The following is a 23,349-nucleotide window of genomic DNA, read 5'->3' as shown; positions in this document are numbered from 1 at the left end:
ACTGCCTCAGGGACTCCAGCTCCGGATTTTGCCTTGAGGTTGACTCCTGAAGCCTTTTCCACAACTGGATATAGCCACAAGGAAGTGGAGGTTTGAGGTCAGAGTTCCCTTCTCTTAGATGAGCTGGCTGACGAGGCTTCCCAGGCTGACGAGTCCCATCTACCCGGTGGCTGTTTGGTCGCCTCTTACAACAAGTACAGTCAAACTGAGGGCCTGTTCTTATCCCCAGCCCTCGGGGGATGACACAGAAGTGGAGGGGCAGAAAGGAAGATTGCGAGGGGATGGAGGACTGCAGGGCAAGAGAGGAGGGTTGTAGGTAACTGAGGACTGTAGGGAGAGAGGGGGTTTGTGGGTAATGGGGAATTGCAGAGGGAAAGCAGGGATGAATATTACTTCAAATATAATAGTTGCCAGTGCTGATTAATGAAGTTGTACTGTCCAGAATTCTGTTTCATTAAAACTATATACTATATAGTAAGTTTCCCACTGTACAACCCACAGAACATATTGATTCAGATTCACTTGCTATGAAACAATGTCTGTATCCTTTATGTCAAGAACTATTATCAAAGGATTATTGCATGTAATTTGCCCATTTGTCTATCTGGCTTAATAATTCTCCAACCCTGACCATACTAAACGCTTCAGTTTTACAAGAAAGTAGGACAACATTGTTTTCTAGCTAATAAAGTATATACATAAACTAACCGATTAATATGAATCCAAGAGCGATCAAGAAGGTAAGAAGATATCCTCGCAGAGGTTCATTATTCTTCCCATAGCCTTTAGCAAACATCAGGAAGCCAGGGTAAATATTATCTTTACACAAAGCCTAGAAAGAAAATCAAATCATGATCATATAGTGATATGCATCAACAGGAAAAGCATCACAACTTAAGAACACCAGTGGATGCATCCCTTGCAGAGGGCAACTGTGGGCCTCGCACTTGGAGAGATCCCACAGAGTTTGCACCTCACTACTTGTCTCCCTGTGTCGCTGCCACAAGCAAGTGCTGAAGCATTTTTGCCACATAAGTGGCAAAAGTTAGAAGCACAGATTAAAACTGTGGCTGGTCTGCGTCTACTTCTGTAGCAAAGCATTAGAGGCTGAGAAGAGTCAGAGAGGAGGAACAATCCTATGCATGTTTACTCAGAAGTAAGCCCCATTTATTTCAGTGGGACTTACTCCCAGGTAAACGAGTATAGAATTGAGCCTTTAGGCAAGGAAGACAGCAGACTAAGTTTTGCCCTGTGTTAAAAATAACAATCCTGTAACCTGCCGCCTCTTATGCCTTTTACTGTCAGTACAGTACACATCAAGTACTCCCGCAGACTGATATCCCATTAAATGAAGTCTCCTCTGATCTTATATTCACCAAATGAGAGAGAAATCTTTCCTAAAGGGTTAAGCACAAAATTGTGCATGATTGGGAGGAGCGGAGGATGCAAAGTGTTTCAATTTCCTGGCTGTTGCAGAGATTTATGAGAATTGCTGCTTTAAAATAGTATTTTGTACACATCATAAGATATGGGTGCCTCAGGAAATTTCCCATATTATAAGCCTTCTTCCCCCCACCCCATTTTTTCTACTTTGCTTCCTAGCTGGTGTTTTGTTCCCACTTTTTTCTTCCTTCTTTCTCTCCTTGAAGTGATGGCTCTCTGAGAAAGGGGGTTTCCCCGTTTTGGGGAACGAATTGAGTTTACAGTGCTTTAATCGGTATTGTTTATTTCAATGTTTAGCACGACGAGGAGGACACATAGCTGGACAGCCAGCCAGCCAGGGAGACGTGCTGCGGCACCCATGGAACGCCCAGGTACTGGCTTGGCGGAGGAGGAGGGGAAGGAAGCTGGCTGGTGCAGCCCCAGTGCCAAGCTGCAGCATGAGCCTAGGCGTGTCTACTCAGAAGTAAGTCTCATTGTGCTCAATGGGGCTTGCTCCTGGGAAAGGGTGCATAGCCTTGCAGCCTGACAGCCCAAGCCTATGCATGTCTACTCAGAAGTAGGTTCCATTGTGTTTAATGGGGCTTTCTCCAGAGAAAGTGTCATAGCCTTGCAGCCTGAGTAGACAGCCATAGGCTTTGGCTCTGAGGCTGCAGTTCTCTCCACACTTTCCTGGGAGGAAGCCCCATTGACTCTAATGGGACTGACTTCTGAGTAGAAAGACACAGGATTGGGCCCTGAGGCTGCCATCCTATCCACAGTAAGCCCCATTCACTATAATGGAACTTACTTCTGAGTAGACAGGCACAGGATTGGGCTCTTAGGCTGCAATCCTAGGCACTTTCCTTGGAGTAAGCTCCATTGACTAGAAAGAGACTTACTTCAGAGTAGACATACCTAGGATTGGGCTCTTAATCCTGGCAGAGATATTTATCTGCACCCTTTTTCACATGCTAAGGGCAGGTGAAAAGGGATTTTACATGTGTACAACGTGCTGTCCAGCCTTGCCAGAGATCCTCCTCATCTTTCCCCCACAAGCATGCCCTCCAGCATTTGCAGTTCCTCTCCAGCAATGCAAAGCAGCTGCTCAGGGCAGCAGAGAACATACAATTGCATGCCAAGCGCCTTCCCAAAGAAACAGAGTATTCTGATACCTGAATTAAACCATATTTAATCGCTTGTTTGCAAACGTAGCTGTTTCTATGTGCACCTAAGGACCCCTCTTGTGTAAGAATTCCTTTTTTGTTCTTACTCCCACAGTTGCTTAGAGTAATTTTACTACATGGAACTCATGTAAGCCATTTTTCGGAATCCATTCACTGCTTCCTCTCCTCGAAGTAGTGCCACACTATATACTACACGCTACAAGTGCACCTGTACAGTATTTTTCCCCATGTGTAGAAAAAGTAGCTAGGGGGAAGGGGATGTGGAGATTGACAGCCCAATCCTATGCATGTCTACTCAGAAGTAAGTTCATCTTTAGGGGGAAGCACATAAAAAATGTTTTATTTCTCCAATAAAAATGCTTTATAGAGAGAGAGAGATAGAGACAGAGAGAGAGAGAGACAGATAGAGAGAGAGACAGACAGAGAGACAGATAAAAGATTAACAAGTGAGTTCCTGCACCTTTTTTTTTTCACAAAAAAAAAGCACTGAGAACACCTAAATTGAAATAGTTTGAGTGCTAGTCCTGTTGAAGTCTAGGTAATATAAAATGATTTAGAAAAATAATAATGACTTTTTAACAATATACTTTAAAATACCATAGCTACTGATATGTTAGTAAAGAGATTTATAAAACCTTACTCCAGGCACTTTGGATATGACCCTGAAATATTGTAAAGCGGTGTAGAAACAACAAGTGTTTTCATTTAGAAAAATGATCTTTGAAGCTCATTTATTTTCAAAATTCCAATTTAAAGTTGTAACCCTAACAACTTTACTAGAGATTAAGCCCCACTGAGTGTAGTGAGACTTCTGAGTCAACATGCTGTAGATCAGGTGTCTCTAAACTTTTCGGCTGAAGGGCTGTGTCAAATATCTGGTACAGTGTCAAGGGACGGGGAAAAAATTAAATTTAATACATTAGAGATGGAACTTAGATGAATCAATAAGCACCAACACAGCCTAAGAAAAAAGCACGCGTTTAAATGGACCGCCATTCCCCCAACCCACAACCACAACTCTGGTTCTGTTTGGTCAACTGGGCCAGAGGCTCTCAGGGGATCAGAGGCTGGCTGTGGCCGGATAGAGGCTGGTCGCGGGTCACATCTGGCCCGCGGGCCGGGGTTTGGAGACCCCTGCTGTAGATTAAGCTGAAACGGGTTTGCTACAGACTTAGAGCACAATTCTATGCCTTTCTACTCAGAAGTCCCATTATGTTCAACAGGCCTTTCTCCCAGGAAAGTATACATAGTTTCCTAGGAGTAAGCCCAACTGATCACAATGAGACTTAACTGCTGAGGAGAAATACCTAGGAATACTCTAAGATTTTGGCAGCCTAATCCTGAGCTGCCTGATACATAGGGCTGCAGCGGCACCAAAAATGGCTACTGCTGCATCCAGTGCACCCCAGGCAGCCGCTGCCTTATTTCGTCCCCTTCCCCCAAGTAAGCAAGTAGCCCCGCAATTGAGCTACTTGATTCTACGATGACCAGAGGATCAGTGTAAAATTTTGAGTCTCCATGTCAGGCAGATTGCTCCACCAGATCCTGAGCCTCTGTGTTGGGCTAAGTTTCACTGGTCCAGCCTCCCTCCTGGCCCACTCTCTCCTCTCGTACTCCTCCTCCCCGCCCCCCCCCCCACACGCCACCTACCTCTCTGCTGCCTGCAGAGAGACCACAGAGTGGTCAGTTCACTTGATCACTGAGTGGCAGAGCTCCAGTGCTACAACTGCATTAGACCAGCACTAGCTAGCACTGGGCTACCACTGGCACTCAGGCCTGCAAACATGTAAGCAGTAAGCAGGCACACACATTAAGATTGGGCCCTAAGTACACTTACCTGAAAGATCTTGGGTGCACTGACAAGAGATGCTAATGCAGAAGAAAGGGTGGCAGAAAAGATACCAGCTGAAATGAGAGGTGCAAATCCAGAGACCATGCTCATTACCTGCAAGTAAAACATGAACTTTGATAAGCATAATACTGAAACAGCTTTATTGTTAAACCATGTTAAATTTTCAAGCATTCAAAGAAATAATGTCAAAATGATTTCTTTCAAAATGATTTCCAGGTTTGGCTCCTACCATAACTACCAGATATAGATTAATAGGGTAAAAAATGGCTCTGATGAAAGAGCAATTTCTTGCACTAGTGAAGGTTTTCAATTTTTGAAACAAAAAGGAACACTGATCCACTGCTATTCCCACTAACTGTGCAAAGAAGTTCTTTCTGAAGTGGTGGTTCTCATTACATTTAAAAGCAACAGGAGAGCAACTGTTCATTTCTTCTGGCATAGCATCCCTCCTACTAGCAGGATACAGAGTATTTTGGGGTCAGAAAACCATGTTAAAATATTTTCTATGTAAATCACTTCATGAGCACTGCTGAAAAGCAGTATATAGACATATTCACAGCAGCTGCACAACTTCATTTCAGTGAGGTTTCTGCCTTAGACAAGGTATCTTAGGGAAATGGCACAGTTGCAGCGCTTGGGAGACTGCTCAGAACTGCTCAGTACTCAGAACTGGAGCATTTTTCTAGAACCCCCAATGCAGTAAAGATGTGAGTGTAAAAAGTACAAATGTGAAACTATAAAAAGTTATCATCTTGAAAATAAACACTAGTACTATGGTTCTGTACAAAAACAGGCCAGGTTGAAGACAAGTCAACCTCTGTTTTAAAAATGTTGAAGATCTGATTGGCATTTTCCAGCTCTGAAACTAGTCCAAAGTTGCGACTTCTATACAAAGGGTCTAACTGAGACCTTAAATAACTATCACTGAATGAATTGGATCTTGGTTCACACCTTTGTATCAGAATGCACAATTTGTTTTTACAGTGGCCAGACATCTTGTAATCTAATAAAGGCAAAATGACACAATAGTGTAAGAACTCTTTTACAATTCCCATTACAGAAGTGGCTGGTGGCATTAGGCGTTTCACAGGTTCCAAGTGCCAAGGAATGAAAGGACAAACCTAGAGCACACCCTTCCATTAGTAGACCAACTCAGAGAGACTTGAAAGAAAGCCTTTATGAGGTCAAATATCAATCGGTGTCTAAATGCATAGTGTCCTTGTTTGCCTGTAGGCACAGTGCAATTGTCCCCTGCGGCAAAGGCATTTTGAGAGATAAGAAACACTTCCAGAACACACCCGCATTTATGTGAAACTGTGAATACAGGTGAATGCCTCCCTTCACCTCTAGAGGGTCCTCTGAGCCAGCAGTAAAAAAAAAGCTACTACCAGTTTCTCTGTGATACCAGAAGTGATGTTTTTAATGCTTTATAATGCCTTAACTATGTCACTTCCGTTTTCACAGAGAAACCGCAAGTATTATTATTTTTTTTAACTGTCGGACTCAAGTCTGAGCCTGGCAAAAGCTGCAGACGGATGTCTGCAACCTCTGCTGGGCACAGAGGACTCGCCTCCAGAGGGGCACACACGGGGAGGATGTCCCGCAGATCCAATCCACAGGTAAGTGAATCTTCCCCTCCCACACGGATCTGAGATAAAGTAATCCCAATCTGTCACTGCACATAGAACATCTAGGCAGATCTTAGAACTGGGTCCCTTACCACAAGTGGTTGTTTGCCGCTGCCACCACTTTATCCCCGAGCTTAATTTCTGAACATCCAAAAAGGCTGACCTATTCCATGGATAGACTGCACTGGGATACACATTTAATTGCACTGAACAGATCGGAACATGTGGAAGGTCCCACACCCACATGGCTGGGATCCAAATAAATGCATGGATTCACAAAAGTGTCTTGAACTAGCCCAATGCAATTTTTGACTTTTTTGGTGGGGAGGGGGGAACCATTAACCTCCACTCCATACGAAACCGCTTTGAAATGCCTCCATTTCAAAAGAAGGGTGTCATGTGGCATAAGGAGCTTAAGTTTGAAAAAAAAATCTCAAGTTCCTTTGATCTTCTAGAACCAGTAGCACAATTCTTTGAATCCCAGCCAAAATGAAAAGTTATTTGGATATACTCTATTTCTTGTAGTGGTTTCAGAGCACTAGAGTAATAGAACATTGCAATTATATGGTTTAGAATTTCTCACCCTCTTACATAAACTGTTTATGTATTTTTTTCTCAGTTCAGCACAAAGTTGGCAGATTATAAAATAAACCTATTTACTACTAGATAAAATATTAGTTTAACAAATCTAGGCTGAGGTTTGCATATTCATATATATCAATATAGATGTGTAAATTCCAGGACTATTCTTTATTGTTTTATTAATTACAGTAAAATGTAGTGCAATGTTGGTAGTGGAGAAGCAATTTCCATCTCTAAGTTTTGGCAAATATAAAAATAAAGTTCTGACATAGCTACACAAACCCCTCAGCTTAAGCTGAGTATAGAAGTTAGTATACAGTAAGGGGTTGAGACGTAATGCAGAAAGTCCCTGGTTAGGGTCTCCTTTCAGTCACAAATTGACTAGATGACTTTAAGCAACCCACTATTCCTTGACCTCAGCCTGTAATATGGGGATAAAACTGAGGTCCTCCCAGGGATGTTGCAAAACATGAAATAAGGTACTTTAAGTACTTTGGCTCATCTAAAGCAGCATATAAATGGCAACATTATAATGGATTCCAGCTAAAACCATTCAGAGGAGACGTTGGTCAAAAGTACAGAAGTTTTGCAAGAAATTTGATAGCTTGCCTAAAACTTCAAGGCGTTCTTAAACCCTGAATAATTTGATTCAATTAAGTGAAACATATCCCTAGATAATCCAGTGAAGTTGTACTTGGCAGATATATTCAAGTTACAAATCTGGATATGTTTCTCATCTTAAATCAGCATAGCTTCTTTTTCCAGAAATTCACTCAACAGCATAAACTGTAAATAATATATACTACATGGTATCATCTTGAAAGTTTTAGGAAGCTTCAGTATAAGGAGCTTCAGTTTCAGAATCTGTTCAGTATAAACAGCGTATTATACCAAAACATGTTTACTCAATGAAGCCGTTATTTGTGAACCACTGCAGCAACACCAGAATTGCTATGAGATATGTAAAGCGTGGTTACTATACTTTACAAGCACACACCCTTTGGCTGGTTTTGCCTGATAGCATTTAATATGTCTCTACACCCAAGCTGTATCTAGAAGTCAATATAAATGAGATACAATACAACCTAAAAACGGTTTTCTTCAAAGAATCTGTCAGTTGCAAAATGCTGCTTTTAATCTTCTACACCAGAGGTGCCCAAACCCCGGCCCTGGGGCCACTTGCGGCCCTCAAGGCCTCTCAATATGGCCCTCAGGGAGCCCCCAGTCTCCAATGAGCCTCTGGCCCTCCAGAGATTTGTTGGAGCCCACACTGGCCCAATGCAAATGCTCTCAGCGTGAGGGCAATATTTGACCTCTCATGTAAGCTATGGGATGAGGGCTTCCTCCTCTTCTTGCTGTTTCATGTCTGTGATGCAGTAGCGGCAGCAAAGGAAAGGCCAGCCTTGCTTTGTGCAAGGTGTTTTATAGGCCTTGAGCTATTTCAAGACCATTCATTCATTCATATAAGTTCATCTTTAATATATTCATTTACGTAAACTTATGTAAATTTATTCAAATTTTAAATGTAAATTAATTCTTTTTCCCCCGGCCCCAGACACAGTGTCAGAGAGATGATGTAGCCCTCCTGCCAAAAACTTTGGACACCCCTGTTCTACACTAATCTCAGTTTTGCCCTTGGTACATAGGTTTTGTAAAATTTCTATAAAGTAAAAAAGCCTGTTTGCTTCTCATGGTGTACTCATCCCAGACAGGGTCAATGTCTCCCTCAAATCACCTAGAAAACCATGCCTTGAATGCAGATGGCCCCTCCTGGTCAACTGCAGAGATCTCCAGGCACAGCAATGAAAGATACTTGTCTGAAATCCTGTAAAGTCACTGCCAGTCAGTGTTTTGTGTAAATTATGAAAAAACATTCAAATCATACTCTTGAGAATTAGAAATTGCTGCTCACCTGGAAGTTGTTCATTAGCCCATATGGGCACTCCGTTTTTTGACAGGAGGAGAAGTCAAAGTTCAGCTTACAAGCTGCAGTAGTGCAGTTTGTCAGCTCATGGACAATTGTATCATTCAAGCTTCCAGTGGCATCCCGAACAACACAAGCACCTAGAGAAAACGGTATACGAGCCATGATTCTTCAAGTAAAAGTTGTATTTTAGTTGCCTTTAATGTATTTCAGTAGAAGCAAGTCATTTAATTATTTCTGGAATACTAAGGACACACACACACACACACACACACACACACACACACACACACACACACAAAAATTACCACCCACATCCCTACATTTTTTTTAAAAAAGCAAGGCCCAAGTAATCATGGAACTTTTTAGAGCTATAGCATTGTAACAGAGATGCAAGGTATCAAAATCTATCCATTTTTGCATTTGGAGCATTCAAGAGGCACCTTTATGGGGCTCAACTTTTTATTCCCCCACAAACACTCGGAGATTCATGAAAATCTCTTAATGTAACTATATTTCTAGTACTTATAGATTTGGAGCAGGACGCAACCATAGTGTGAATCTCTCAAGTAAATAAGACAGCCCCAGGTATGCTATACTTTTGGCAGATGACAGTTTCAAAGCCAGCCTTCTGACTATGAGTTGTGTGCCAGCATTTATTTGAAATACCAAAATGATTATCTTAACTGAGAGGACATTCCACACTTCCTGAAAAGCTATAGATGGTATTCTGAAAATAAGAAGTTAACATTGCAAATGCTGAGAAACTACAGTCAATTCTCTTTACAGTTGAAAATGTGCATTACATTGCTATGATGCCAGTGTTAATCAAGACCGTAAGCCACAAGACCTAGTATTTCACTGCTTATTTCACAGACCTCAGTGTTGAGGATATTGTCTCCTTTTGTTTTAGAACATCTGCCAGGCCTTGATCTTTCTCTGTAACCAGGGAAACTGGCAATGTAGCTGTTTAGTGTAGGCATGATTTCACCATACTCTGAAGCAATTTTCTACTAGACCTTAGATTTGTTCAGTTTTGTCAAAATACAGGTCAAGCCTACTTATCTGTGGATCTGGCTCAACACAGGTCTCCCAGTTCCACGTTCAGCCAGACTCGACTAACCTGAACCCGAGTTCTGGCCACTTCCAGAGGGCTTTCTGAAGCCCTCAAAGGCTGCGTGCATCCGCCCACACCCTATGAGGGTTTCAAAATGCCTCCTAGAGGCAAAAGTGACTTCCAGTTTCTGGAGAAAAATCGGAAGTTGCTTTTTTACCTCTAGGAGGCATTCAGATGCCTGTAGAGACTGCAGGCAGAAGCATGTGGCCTCTACATGCTTCAGAAAGCCCTCCAGTTGCCTTTGGAGGGCTTAAAAGGGTCGAAACTGCAGATTTCATTATCCAAGGCCCCACCTGTAGCCTGATTCATATATTCACCAGAAACTGGCACTGCAGGGAGAATAGCATGAGCATAGGACTCCAAACAATATACCCAAACACCACAGAGGCACAATTCACACATAAGGCATTTGCATGTAAACCCATGCAGGAGATTTTTTTGCATTGGTAAAGAGGGAGGATTTGTGCCACTCCCCACTCATTTATTCCTGGTTCCTGGAAATTGTTTATAACCTGGATCACACTTTCAGTAAACACTAAGCAAGATAATGGATACAGAACAGAAAGGATTCTTAGCATAGTGGCCAAGAAACTGAGCTGTGAATCATAGGACTATGTAGGGTTGAATCTTTCTCCAGCCTCAGCTGCAGTAACACTAACTCACCTTGTAACAACCCTGTAAGGTTTATTACAAGATTATACACATGAAGGGCTTTGTACACTCAGAAAATGCCATAAAACACTAAGTGTTATGAACATTGACAGGCAACAGTGAAAATATTATTTCCACCCTTATGCCACTCAGAGGAAGAGAAAGAGGAAGTGTGGATGAGAGGAAGGAGACACTCTCCTTCGCTCCCCACAGTTCCTCTTTCACAACACAAACTTGGACCAAGTAGAGCAGAGATTAGATGGTGACAGCAGCAGTGGCAGATGTGCTAACAGACACCTCCATGAGTGCATGAACATTTAATGGTATCATATTGGGGGCTCCATCCCAATAAGATGAAAAAGGAAAGTGCTTTCAGTAAATCTACTCTCAGATCATGTTAGGTAATGCTCAAGTATTACACAGAGTGAAGATGTTTCAGACAGTAAGACTTACCTAGATGTTACAATCCCACAAGATAGTAGGAATGATTTGGTAAGAATTAGCTAAGCCAATTAATTTTACTATGTTCTTATTCTTTGGAATTAACCAATAATCTGGTGGTCTGGTGGGCAGGAGGTCTGGTCAAGAGGGTGGAGCCTCCGTCCGCCTGAAGATAACATCTGCAGGTCGCCAGTTCAAGGCCACCAGCACCGGGCAACCTTGAAGCAGCTGACAAGCTGAGCTGAGTTATTCCATCTGCTCTGAGCGTGGGAGCATGGAGGCCAGAATGTGAAACCAGATCAGAAAGAAACACCTGAAATGTTGTGGTTCTTGAAAGATAGAACCTTCTTTCAATTGTAAAATCCCTATGGGGATTTAAATAGCCTGCCTATGTAAACCGCCTTGAATAAAATCTGAGAAATCTGATGACCAAGAAAGGTGGTATATAAATACCTGTATTATTATTATTATTATTATTATTATTATTATTAATCAACTATATTCCAAGAGGGTGGTCACTGACTGGCTCTCAGCATGTTGGTTCCTGCACACTGTAATTATTACCGGGGTCTAGTACGACAAGCTTAGAATGCTAAGGACCCCTTGGAAATCCTAATCAGATGATAGTAATGTTAAGTGGAACTTCTTAAAAACTATTCTCTCCTTGGGAATTCTTGGAGAAAAACACAAACTGAGTACAGAATCACTTTTCAAGCAATATGACTAGTCACTTGGTTGCTGGTTTACTTTATCTGCTATTGGGACTCTCTCTCCATCTTTCTCGTACTATTTTTCATGTGGATGGCCTATGTATATACAATGTACATACATTGTATATACCGTCCCTTCCTTAAAAAAGATACCAATAATGCCATTTTCATTGTTTTAATAAGAGACAGTTGAAGATTAATGACCTTGTCAAAGGAAATTTACAGTGTTTAAATATTTAGAGGAAGCTGAAAGGATATCTTTGTAATGATCCAGAAGGGGGGACAAGGCATATTCAACCTGAACATACAGCTACAACATGATAGAATGAGAAATTAATAGAATGAGAAATTAATAAATGAAAGATAGCTATTTACCTACAGATACTGCAATTCCTATGTAAACCACTGTAGTAATTAAGATAGCCAACAGTGTTCCTTTAGGTATGGCTGACTGGGGATCCTGAAATCAAAAAACGCAACAAATCTTTAAATTCAAAGAACAATTCAAAATCATTGAATAAGCAACAGAACAACTAAAACCTACTCACCGCAAGATCACCTGAGATATTTGCACCCGCTAGAATGCCTGTTGCAGCTGGGAAAAATATAGCAAATACTGAAAAGAAAGTCTCATCATCTCGGAAATCTGGTCCAAAATTCTCAGAAAATATTTCAGCTGTTGGGAAGGAATATATAAAAAAGTATATTCTAGTATTCTGTTGTGGGCATTATATGAACACATTAACTCTTGCACCCAAGCAGCTACATGGAAAAGTGAACTACAGTAAGTCAGCCTGAATTAGAAACACTGCTTGTCAACTGAAAGGTAGATTTGTTTTTACAGTTTGAGAAATTTAATATATATATATTAATCAGTAGAATCAGTAGAAACTGCAGTATGGAAGCTCTCTAGAGTAAGGACTACACAGTTAGAACATAAGAACATAAGAACAGCCCCACTGGATCAGGCCATAGGCCCATCTAGTCCAGCTTCCTGTATCTCACAGCGGCCCACCAAATGCCCCAGGGAGCACACCAGATAACAAGAGACCTCATCCTGGTGCCCTCCCCTACATCTGGCATTCTGACTTAACCCATTCCTAAAATCAGGAGGTTGCGCATACACATCATGGCTTGTACCCCATAATGGATTTTTCCTCCAGAAACTCGTCCAATCCCCTTTTAAAGGCGTCTAGGCTAGACGCCAGCACCACATCCTGTGGCAAGGAGTTCCACAGACCAACCACACGCTGAGTAAAGAAATATTTTCTTTTGTCTGTCCTAACCCGCCCAACACTCAATTTTAGTGGATGTCCCCTGGTTCTGGTATTATGTGAGAGTGTAAAGAGCATCTCCCTATCCACTCTGTCCATCCCCTGAATAATTTTGTATGTCTCAATCATGTCCCCCCTCAAGCGTCTCTTTTCTAGGCTGAAGAGGCCCAAACGCCGTAGCCTTTCCTCATAAGGAAAGTGTCCCAGCCCCGTAATCATCTTAGTCGCTCTCTTTTGCACCTTCTCCATTTCCACTATGTCTTTTTTGAGATGCGGCGACCAGAACTGGACACAATACTCCAGGTGTGGCCTTACCATCGATTTGTACAACGGCATTATAATACTAACCGTTTTGTTCTCAATACCCCTCCTAATGATCCCAAGCATAGAATTGGCCTTCTTCACTGCCGCCGCACATTGGGTCGACACTTTCATCGACCTGTCCACCACCACCCCAAGATCTCTCTCCTGATCCGTCACAGACAGCTCAGAACCCATCAGCCTATATCTAAAGTTTTGATTTTTTGCCCCAATGTGCATGACTTTACACTTACTGACATTGAAGCGCATCTGCCATTTTGCTGCCCATTCTGCCAGTCTGGAGAGATCCTTCTGGAGCTCCTCACAATCACTTCTGGTCTTTACCACTCGGAAAAGTTTGGTGTCGTCTGCAAACTTAGCCACTTCACTGCTCAACCCTGTCTCCAGGTCATTTATGAAGAGGTTGAAAAGCACCGGTCCAAGGACAGATCCTTGGGGCACACCGCTTTTCACCTCTCTCCATTGTGAAAATTGCCCATTGACACCCACTCTCTGCTTCCTGGCCTCCAACCAGTTCTCAATCCACGAGAGGACCTGTCCTCTAATTCCCTGACTGTGGAGTTTTTTCAGTTAAAATTTCATAGAGTTAAAATTTCATAGAGTTAAAATTTCATAGAAGATGGTTAAAACATGACTGCCTTGCAACAGTTTTAAAAAATTGGAGGGAAATAGCATGCAGTTCATGTATGTCTTGTGACAGACTATTAGGGGATCTTATGAGTGCTGCCCTATGTACCTCACTCTGACTTACAATAAGGGTACAACCCTACCCAGGTCTACTCAGAAGTAAGTCCTATTTTGTTCAATGGAGCTTACTCTTGGGAAAGTGTGGTTAGGATTGCAGCCTAAATCTTGCAACCCAGGCACAATGCTCCTGCATGTCACATTTCAATTTTTAAAAAATATATATTTTAAAAAAACAAAACACAAATAAGCAGTAACCAAGAGCTATTTAGGTTGTGCTGACTGGTTAGCTTCCCTCTCTTGTGTTCCAGCTTGTGAAAAACAGTCAGTGTTCAACTTTGAATGCTCTAACAGTGCAATCCTATGCATGTTTTTTCAGAAGCAAGTCCTATGGAATTTACTTCTATGTAAAGATACTTTGCAGCCTTAGAAATGAAGTCAGATTTCAAAATGTTGAAAGATGATTGCACAGGGGGCTTCTCTCCAACTCTCTTCTCTTATCTAGCTGACTGAAAGACAAGGGATAAGCTTGTGAAGGAGGAATTTGGAGGAAACAAAAAGGTATACTCTGCCAAGTTCCCTTGCCTCAATTGATAACAGCAACAACCTGGGTTCTTTTGAAAAAGCCCCAGAATGGCTGCAATTGGAAGAATTGGATGATGGGCCAGCAGGCCTGGCCCAATATGTCTGGTGCCCACGGTGACATGCCAGTTGCTGCCCTCCTCACCCCATGATGTGCCAGCATCTATACCTCCAACTCCCCAATGTTCCAGCTCAACACTCCCCTTCACATTTCTTCTTCCTCTGTCTCCCTTCCCCCTTTCCAGAGAAAAGGAGAACAGTTGAGACAAACAGGCAAAATGAGATGGGCATCTCCACCAATCTGCTGCCTGAGACAACTGCTTCAGTTGGCCATGTGGATGGGCTAGCCTTGAGGACCAGAGAAATACGAAGCACATCAGCTTTAGATAAAGATTATCTGCGTGCCATTGTCAAAATCCAGGAAAGGGGAGTTAGAGTGGGGCTAGGCTACCAAAGCAGAAGAAAGGAGATTCCCAAATTAGATATGCTTACACCAGCTATAAGGCAGGATTGTACAGATTAATTTTTAGGTAAAGATACAGAGAGGGTTACAGACCACTTTTTCTTCCTTTTTACATCTTGTTTAAATGTACGGTCTAAGCTGTAAAATGCAAATCCAAACATGATATGGGCATGAACAAACTAAAACATTCTTCATGCTAGTCACCCCAGCAGTGTCTTTTCTAGTGGCTGTCTGCTGGTGTTTTGAATCTTTTAGATTGTGAGCCCTTTTGGGACAGGGAGCCATTAGTTATTTGATTTTTCTCTGTAAACCGCTTTGTGAACTTTTGTTGAAAAGCGGTATACAAATACTGTTAACAATAACATAAGAACATAAGAACATAAGAACAGCCCCACTGGATCAGGCCATAGGCCCATCTAGTCCAGCTTCCTGTATCTCACAGCGGCCCACCAAATGCCCCAGGGAGCACACCAGATAACAAGAGACCTCATCCTGGTGCCCTCCCCTACATCTGGCATTCTGACTTAACCCATTTCTAAAATCAGGAGGTTGCGCATACACATCATGGCTTGTACCCCATAATGGATTTTTCCTCCAGAAACTCGTCCAATCCCCTTTTAAAGGCGTCTAGGCTAGACGCCAGCACCACATCCTGTGGCAAGGAGTTCCACAGACCAACCACACGCTGAGTAAAGAAATATTTTCTTTTGTCTGTCCTAACCCCCCCAACACTCAATTTTAGTGGATGTCCCCTGGTTCTGGTATTATGTGAGAGTGTAAAGAGCATCTCCCTATCCACTCTGTCCATCCCCTGCATAATTTTGTATGTCTCAATCATGTCCCCCCTCAAGCGTCTCTTTTCTAGGCTGAAGAGGCCCAAACACTGTAGCCTTTCCTCATAAGGAAGGTGCCCCAGCCCCGTAATCATCTTAGTCGCTCTCTTTTGCACCTTTTCCATTTCCATTATGTCTTTTTTGAGATGCGGCAACCAGAACTGGACACAGTACTCCAGGTGTGGCCTTACCATCGATTTGTACAACGGCATTATAATACTAGCCGTTTTGTTCTCAGTACCCTTCCTAATGATCCCAAGCATAGAACTGGCCTTCTTCACTGCCGCCGCACATTGGGTCGACACTTTCATCGACCTGTCCACCACCACCCCAAGATCTCTCTCCTGATCTGTCACAGACAGCTCAGAACCCATCAGCCTATATCTAAAGTTTTGATTTTTTGCCCCAATGTGCATGACTTTACACTTACTGACATTGAAGCGCATCTGCCATTTTGCTGCCCATTCTGCCAGTCTGGAGAGATCCTTCTGGAGCTCCTCACAATCACTTCTGGTCTTTACCACACGGAAAAGTTTGGTGTCGTCTGCAAACTTAGCCACTTCACTGCTCAACCCTGTTTCCAGGTCATTTATGAAGAGGTTGAAAAGCACTGGTCCCAGGACAGATCCTTGGGGCACACCGCTTTTCACCTCTCTCCATTGTGAAAATTGCCCATTGACACCCACTCTCTGCTTCCTGGCCTCCAACCAGTTCTCAATCCAGGAGAGGACCTGTCCTCTAATTCCCTGACTGTGGAGTTTTTTCAGTAGCCTTTGGTGAGGGACCGTGTCAAACGCCTTCTGAAAGTCCAGATATATAATGTCCACGGGTTCTCCCGCATCCACATGCCTGTTGACCTTTTCAAAGAATTCTATAAGGTTCGTGAGGCAAGACTTACCCTTACAGAAGCCATGCTGACTCTCCCTCAGCAAGGCCTGTTCGTCTATGTGTTTTGAGATCCTATCTTTGATGAGGCATTCCACCATCTTACCCGGTATGGATGTTAGGCTGACCTATAACATATAGGTCAAGCCTGCATGTCAGCAGATTCAGGAACTTCGGTTTTATCTCACTGTGGATCCTAAAACTGCAGACCTGCACGACCTGTAATCCTCTGAATGCAACTGGAGCTATGCTCTGGTTGCATTCAGAGGGTTAGCATGCCCTGACCCATGGATTTGATTATCCATGGGTTTTGGCATCCGTGGGGGTTCCGAGAACAGAACCCCTATGAACGCTGAGGCACAACCACAACCTTGTCGTTTAAAAAAAAGAAAATTGACAAAAAGCAGATATTCTAGGACTAGTTTTCAAGATAGTCAATACCTGCAACAGTGAAATACCATGATGTGTTAGACAATTACTGTCTGCTCAATTTTCAAGGAATCTGTGTTGATGGTACTCTCTTACCTTTGTAGCCAAAGAAACCTTTAGGCTTCTTGCTCTCAAATGGAATAAATGTTCCTATAATGAAGTCGGCAATTGCTATCAGAAGGATCACCAATAGAACGATCTGGGCCTGCAATTTTAAAAGTCACATCATTCAAATACTACATTTCTCTCCAGGCTAAAATAAAAATTGTGCATCAATTTTCATGTTTAGGACAATGACACACTTTAAAGAGGAAGCCTTCACACTCATCCAAAAGTTCTGGCTAAAATAAGCTACCTCTCTGATATAAACACAATTCTGAAGACATCCTGCATGTGCCATGACTAGCTGAGGCTCCATTCACCACCATGAGGGGGAGAAATCCTCTTCAGAGTGGCAACCTAGCTATGAAACTCCCTCTTTTGAATTATGAACTGCACCTCTCCTTGTTGGTTTTCTGGTGGGAGCAAAATACCTTTTAGTTCTGCTTTTTCACTCTAAACTTGCTTGTTGGTTTTTGCAACTTTAATACAGTCATCAATTACATACAGGGGTGGCCAAACTTGCTTAATGCAAGGGCCACATATGGAACCAGATTTTTGTTCCAGATGTTTGAGAGCCACAATATTTAAGAAGCATTTAAATTCTTAAATATATTTACTCACCATAAACCTTTAATGTTTTAATCCAGTGGACTCTGTTTATACTCAGTAAACTATAAAGCTTGAAAGTTTCTTATTTAGCTTTTATATTAATTGTAATGCAAAGAAAGAGCTCGGTCCACATATTTCCAAGAACCACATGTTATATGTCAAAGAGCTACATGCGGCTCACAAGCTGTGATCTGGCCAGGCTGTCATATTTTTTATTGTACTTTACTATATTATTGTTATTAGCCACCATGGGCACCTTTGCTTTGTAATGAAAGCAAAATACAGGATAGAAAATATTTTGAAGTAAAAATTTAAAATAAATCTTCAGCCAACATTTTGAATGATAACACTACATTAGAATAAACATTTGCCTGAACTTCTTTGCAGATGTTTTTCACATATTGTCCCCTCTTGGAACATTAAGGTGTAGATCACTTTAACTTACTTTAGCTTCCCATTCCATTCCAGCCACAGAGATGCCCAACAAAATAACAATTGTGATGGCTCCTATAATTCTGATGTCATTCATTTCATCCAACATAATTGCACCATGTTCCTACAAGAAAATTTGAGACAGTTCTATTCAAGATAACAGATACCACAAAATTTGGTAATTGAAAGGAAAAAAGAATGTACATACATCTCAGTATCATTTGTTTCAGATTTCTGATGCTAGAAATCAAGTAACTTTCTACTGCACATTCATTAAATAGTTATGTTTTTTCTCTAAATTGCAAAACATTTTGATTTTATTAAACTAATATTTTTAAGAATGCTATTAAGGCACAATTATTTGATCCACAATTATTTGTTCTCAAACATTTTTCCCTGTCAACCAACCATAAATTTGATAGCATCAAAGCCAAGGTCATTGCTTGTTCTCCTAAAATCTAGCACAACAGGTCACTCAATAATGGATTTCACATCATATGTTACCAGTGAATTTGACAGTTATTAGGGAACATACCAATAAATTGAAATGCTGCAGAAAACAGGCAATGAAATACAGTTGAATGAATGAATGAATGAATGAATGAATGAATGAATGAATGAACCTTTATTAGGCATAGATGAAATACAGTTATTGAATAGGAACAACAACAAATGAACAAATATAATTAGCTTACCTTAAGCAATTCAACAACTGTCTCCGCAAAACCAACTACATACATGGCTACGGCAACAGCATTAGCAAATGCAAAGATCAAGCCTATTGCCCCACCGAACTCTGGACCCAGACTTCTGGAAATTAAATAGTATGCTCCCCCTGCAGAGAGAAGAAATGTAAGGAAGTTTAAAAAATTGCAGTAACCAAGCTTTGCTATGTCTAGAAGTATATGATACTATTGGTACTCAAAAATGACGGACATATTTTACAAGCACAGATGTGTGTTCTGAGCAACTGCTACAAGCACAAATCAGGGTGTCTTGAACTACATGTGTAACAAATTTCAGGTCTCTAGCTCACCTGAACAGTTTTAAGGCTCCTGTGAATCTGTCAGGTCCAATAAAAAGAAGGAAGCAAGTCCCATTTGTTCAGTGGGGTGTATTCCTAAGAAGTCTGTATAGGACTGCAGCCTAATTTCCAACATAAAGCTCCCTTATCAAGAAATACAATTTGCTGTTGGAACAAACTCCATGAAAACAATGTGCCAAAAGAAAACTAGTTATCAAAGGCTGCCATCCTGTATACTTTCCTGGAAGTAAACTGCACTGACACAATGGGACTTCTCAGCAGACAGGATAGGATTGTACTATAAATCCCAATCTTAAAAATGTTCAATGGAACAATGATCACATAAGTGAATAATATTTCTGTAGACAAGAGATTTATTATAAGCATAATTTTCCATTAATAGAAGTTTTTCTACAATTTGTACTATGTTCCTTTAAGAGCCATCTGTAATGCACTGACATAGCATTACCAAGTACAAAAAAAATTTAACATAGTGCAGCTTTTAAGGTGATATCACTACATACCAAAGTATTGTTTAACAAAATTTGCAAACATTTCACTGAGATAATGTTCTGTAAACTTCGAAAGACAGTGTTTATGAATAATTCAGCTTGCAATCCTAAGCATGCTTAAATTAATTCCACAGAGATTCTGTTCCAAGCAAGTGTATTTACCAGTATATTACATGTTTTGATATGGTTTGTGTGCACTAATCCTAATCTTCACTTAACCAGAAAAAATTAAAGCATCTAAAGCAGTGTTTCCCAAATTGTGGTCAGGACCTACCAGCGGACCTGCGAGCCAATTTTTGGTGGGTTGCAATAAGTTTTTGAAATATCTTTTTAAAAACTTGGCAAGCACCCTTTGTTCAGTTTGCAGAACTAAAGTGTTAGCTGGAATGCTAACCTGTGTTAATCTTCCTACCCCCGTATTAAAACATCACATTTTCCTTTAGTAATTGGAATGCTGCAGATCACGTTTCAACTCAGTTTCAACCTTTTGTCTAACCTGGAAGTCCCTAACTTCACGTCTTGCTCTCCAGGTCACACTTCCGGGTACCCTGGAATGACTGTAAAGGTTAGGGGGAATAGTCCTTGAATGCCATTTCTAAAGAGTGTTTACCAAATGTCTATATACACATACTATATGTAAAGACTCTAGCAGCCTTTGGAGAACAGGACCACATTATTGTTCATTTATAATTTATTATTAATACACACAAATATGTTTTTCTAGCTCTTTTATTTTTTAGTGGGTTCTGATAGATGCTGATTTTAAAAAGTGGGTCCTGGTGCTAAAAAGTTTGGGAAGCACTGATCTAAAGCATTAATCAGTATCTTTTAATCTAAGCAGGAGAATAAATAAGCCTATCTGCTACTCAGTCTCATATCTAATCAAGCATACCAAGGCCCATCCCAGACAAGCCATTACTCCATGGGAAAATGCATCTGTAAGTCATATCGGTGAATGGAGCTGCAATCACACGGTCAGCCCAATCATAGCCAGAGCTGTACTACTCCCTCCTTCAGCGAAGCCAAAATGGAGAAATGGTAGCTTGTGAGATAAATTGCTAGCTCCCTTCTCCTTGACTTGGGCTGCAATTGTATAGATATTTTCCTGGGAGTTGACCCCATTTAACACAATACAAACTTATTTCAGAGAAGACATGCATAGGGTACAAAACAGCAGCATCAACAGCACCCCTTGCAGTGGAAGAGGGGGAGGCTCAACTGATTGTCCTGAAGAGGGGCTTCCCCTTCCCTTTCTTCTCACCCCCATCACAACCAGATACAACAAACAGATCAAACTCATTTTTCTACTTTCCCATTTCATTCCAGCCACAGAGATGCCCAACAAAATAACAATGGTGATGGCTCCAATAATACTGATGTCATTGATTTCATCCTGATTCAGAGAATGAAGTATTTTGGAGACGACTGTCAACCCTATCAAGTCCTTTGAGATTCAGGAATACACTTAACACAATCAATGTCTCTAATTCATACTAAAAGTCAGGTTAATCTTTATTCACTGCAGTTTACATTCTCAAGCGATTGAATGCATGTGTTATGTCACATATTCCATCCAAGATGGTGGCACCCAAATCCCTCAAGATCCATGATGGTAACACCCAGGAGAGCCAGTAAACAACTGGGGACATCCCATGATGCCCCTGTGAGTGTGCAGCAGCAAAGATTTGGAACCACTGACTTAAGCCATAGTAAATTTGCTATTCTCGTCAATAGACTAGTTGTCAGAAGATTATTGAAGTTCATATTGAAACTGAAGAGCAATACAGGTAATGAAAAAATCTATATTAATAAGGCCAATTAAAAGATCTCGTCTGATCTCGGAAGCTAAGCAGGGTCAGGCCTGGTTAGTACTTGGATGGGAGACCACCAGGGAATACCAGCTGCTGTAGGCTTATACCATAGTCTTTCGAGACTGAAGGTTGCCAACCATAGCTAAAAGATATAGAAATATCACTAGGAGTCTAAGATTCATTATTGTATTTATATTTAACACTATTTTCCCAATATATTGACAAACTCTTCAAGGAGCTAGGCCACTCAAATTATATTATCCTAGATTTTCCTTCACACTACATGCACCTCTATCTTCTTGGGAGATATAAAACCATGTTCAAATGCCCAATTCATCTAATTAATTTCATTCGGTACTCAAGAGTATTAGTTCCTCCTTAAGTGGCAACCATCCTGTATACAGCATATGCTTCCCATGCCTAATCCCCAATTTTCCTGAATACAGATTTTATGCAAGACATAAGAATTGTGCCATTCTTTCATACAACAACAGATTTACCCACTGAAATACACCTTTCTGTTAAAGAATTTCATAACCATTGTGGGTTGACAACTTACAGTTGTGTAAGGTGAAATTTTATCACTTTTCACAATTATAATTTCACAATCAGACTTTTTTATGCTAGTTCAAGTTGCAATCAGCTAATTTGAAGATTACCACATAAGTATTTATGAAGTGGTTTTACCTCCTCTCACAAAGCCATTGGTAGCTATTGCTGATGTAGAGAGTCCTGTGATCGTAGTTACAACAGTGGCCATAGCAATGACCAAGACTGCCAGTCCTGCAAGAAGAAGATTATTCTGATAATTTATAGGAATTACAAGTTTCCTAATGCAAATGCATGGTGTTAATAAGGACAGCTGGCTTCAAACAGCAACATTTCTGAAGGTGTGTTTTCGCACATACTCATACAGATGTGCAATGAACCATTTGATCACCACCAAAAGCACACATGCTCACCACATAATCCAGTACTCAGGAGTACATTTTCAGGTGGAAAACCTCTTCAGTTTTTGTAAATGGTTGATAATATTAAAAACATAACAGGAAAAGTCTACATAATGCCATAGGAATCCACCACAGGATTCCTTCAAACATATACACTCTCATTTTCTACTACTAAAAATGAGAACAAAACAAATAAATCTTGCTCTGGAGAAATAGACAAGAGGGGATAAGCTGCATACGTGGTACCTTCCAACCAAAGACAAAATATTTTTTACTTGTTGAGAGCATCTTGGTCATATTCCGTAACAGTCCACCTTTGTCATTCAGATTCCCCTCCATCGTTAAATAACTAAAACTTGTGATTTGTAATTTTGCCAATGTAATTTTGTAATGGTTGCCAATAGGAAAGCAGCATCAAACATTTATTTCTGAGTTCACTTACCTATGCCAGCCTGTCCTACAATCCAGGACAGGCGAATGAAGAGCATTACACCCCAGATATTCAACATACATCGTACCTACAACACAATAAAGAGTAACATTTTGTATAACCAGACTTTTTAATCATAATGTATATCTATGACTTTTTAATCCTCTGAAGCCACTGCAGAGGAAAAAAAATTCAAGTTCCAACATCTACTTCAAAAGCAAAATGCTGGCAGCCAAACACCTCAAATTTTCAAGGCACAAGGATGCCTTGTGAACCATTAAGATAAACAAAGCCCATCAGATATCTGCTATAGTCTGCCAGGTTCTACAATTTACCCATTTCAGGTTAGTAGCTAGAATAGGGGCTTTATCAAGCCCTTGCTGGCAACCATGCATTGTTAGTGGACTGCATCTGATGAGCAAAGCAAGTCAACACATTTTAAAATGAGACTTATGGAAATCACCATACTATAAAAACTATGTTTTTCCTTGTTACTA

The 23,349-nt window shown here is 41.0% G+C and overlaps 1 protein-coding gene across 1 annotated transcript in view; it reads right to left on the bottom strand.

The window, feature by feature from the left end:
* Window positions 1–23,349, bottom strand: part of SLC12A2 (solute carrier family 12 member 2) — a 74,887-nt gene that overhangs the window by 32,219 nt on the left and 19,319 nt on the right. Inside the window, exons 3-12 of the mRNA XM_066613262.1 lie at window positions 22,865–22,940; window positions 22,160–22,255; window positions 18,821–18,960; window positions 18,139–18,249; window positions 17,079–17,187; window positions 12,060–12,187; window positions 11,887–11,971; window positions 8,581–8,732; window positions 4,444–4,551; window positions 709–832 (exon numbers count right to left, since the gene is read on the bottom strand). Coding sequence (XP_066469359.1) covers window positions 709–832; window positions 4,444–4,551; window positions 8,581–8,732; window positions 11,887–11,971; window positions 12,060–12,187; window positions 17,079–17,187; window positions 18,139–18,249; window positions 18,821–18,960; window positions 22,160–22,255; window positions 22,865–22,940 — 1,129 coding nt within the window. The remainder of the gene's footprint in view (window positions 1–708; window positions 833–4,443; window positions 4,552–8,580; window positions 8,733–11,886; window positions 11,972–12,059; window positions 12,188–17,078; window positions 17,188–18,138; window positions 18,250–18,820; window positions 18,961–22,159; window positions 22,256–22,864; window positions 22,941–23,349) is intronic.

The sequence above is a fragment of the Tiliqua scincoides genome, chromosome 2 (assembly GCF_035046505.1).
Source record: "Tiliqua scincoides isolate rTilSci1 chromosome 2, rTilSci1.hap2, whole genome shotgun sequence".
Classification (NCBI taxonomy): domain Eukaryota; kingdom Metazoa; phylum Chordata; class Lepidosauria; order Squamata; family Scincidae; genus Tiliqua; species Tiliqua scincoides.
The sequence above is the reverse complement of the archived record's forward strand: the minus strand, read 5'-3'. Positions and strand labels throughout refer to the sequence as shown.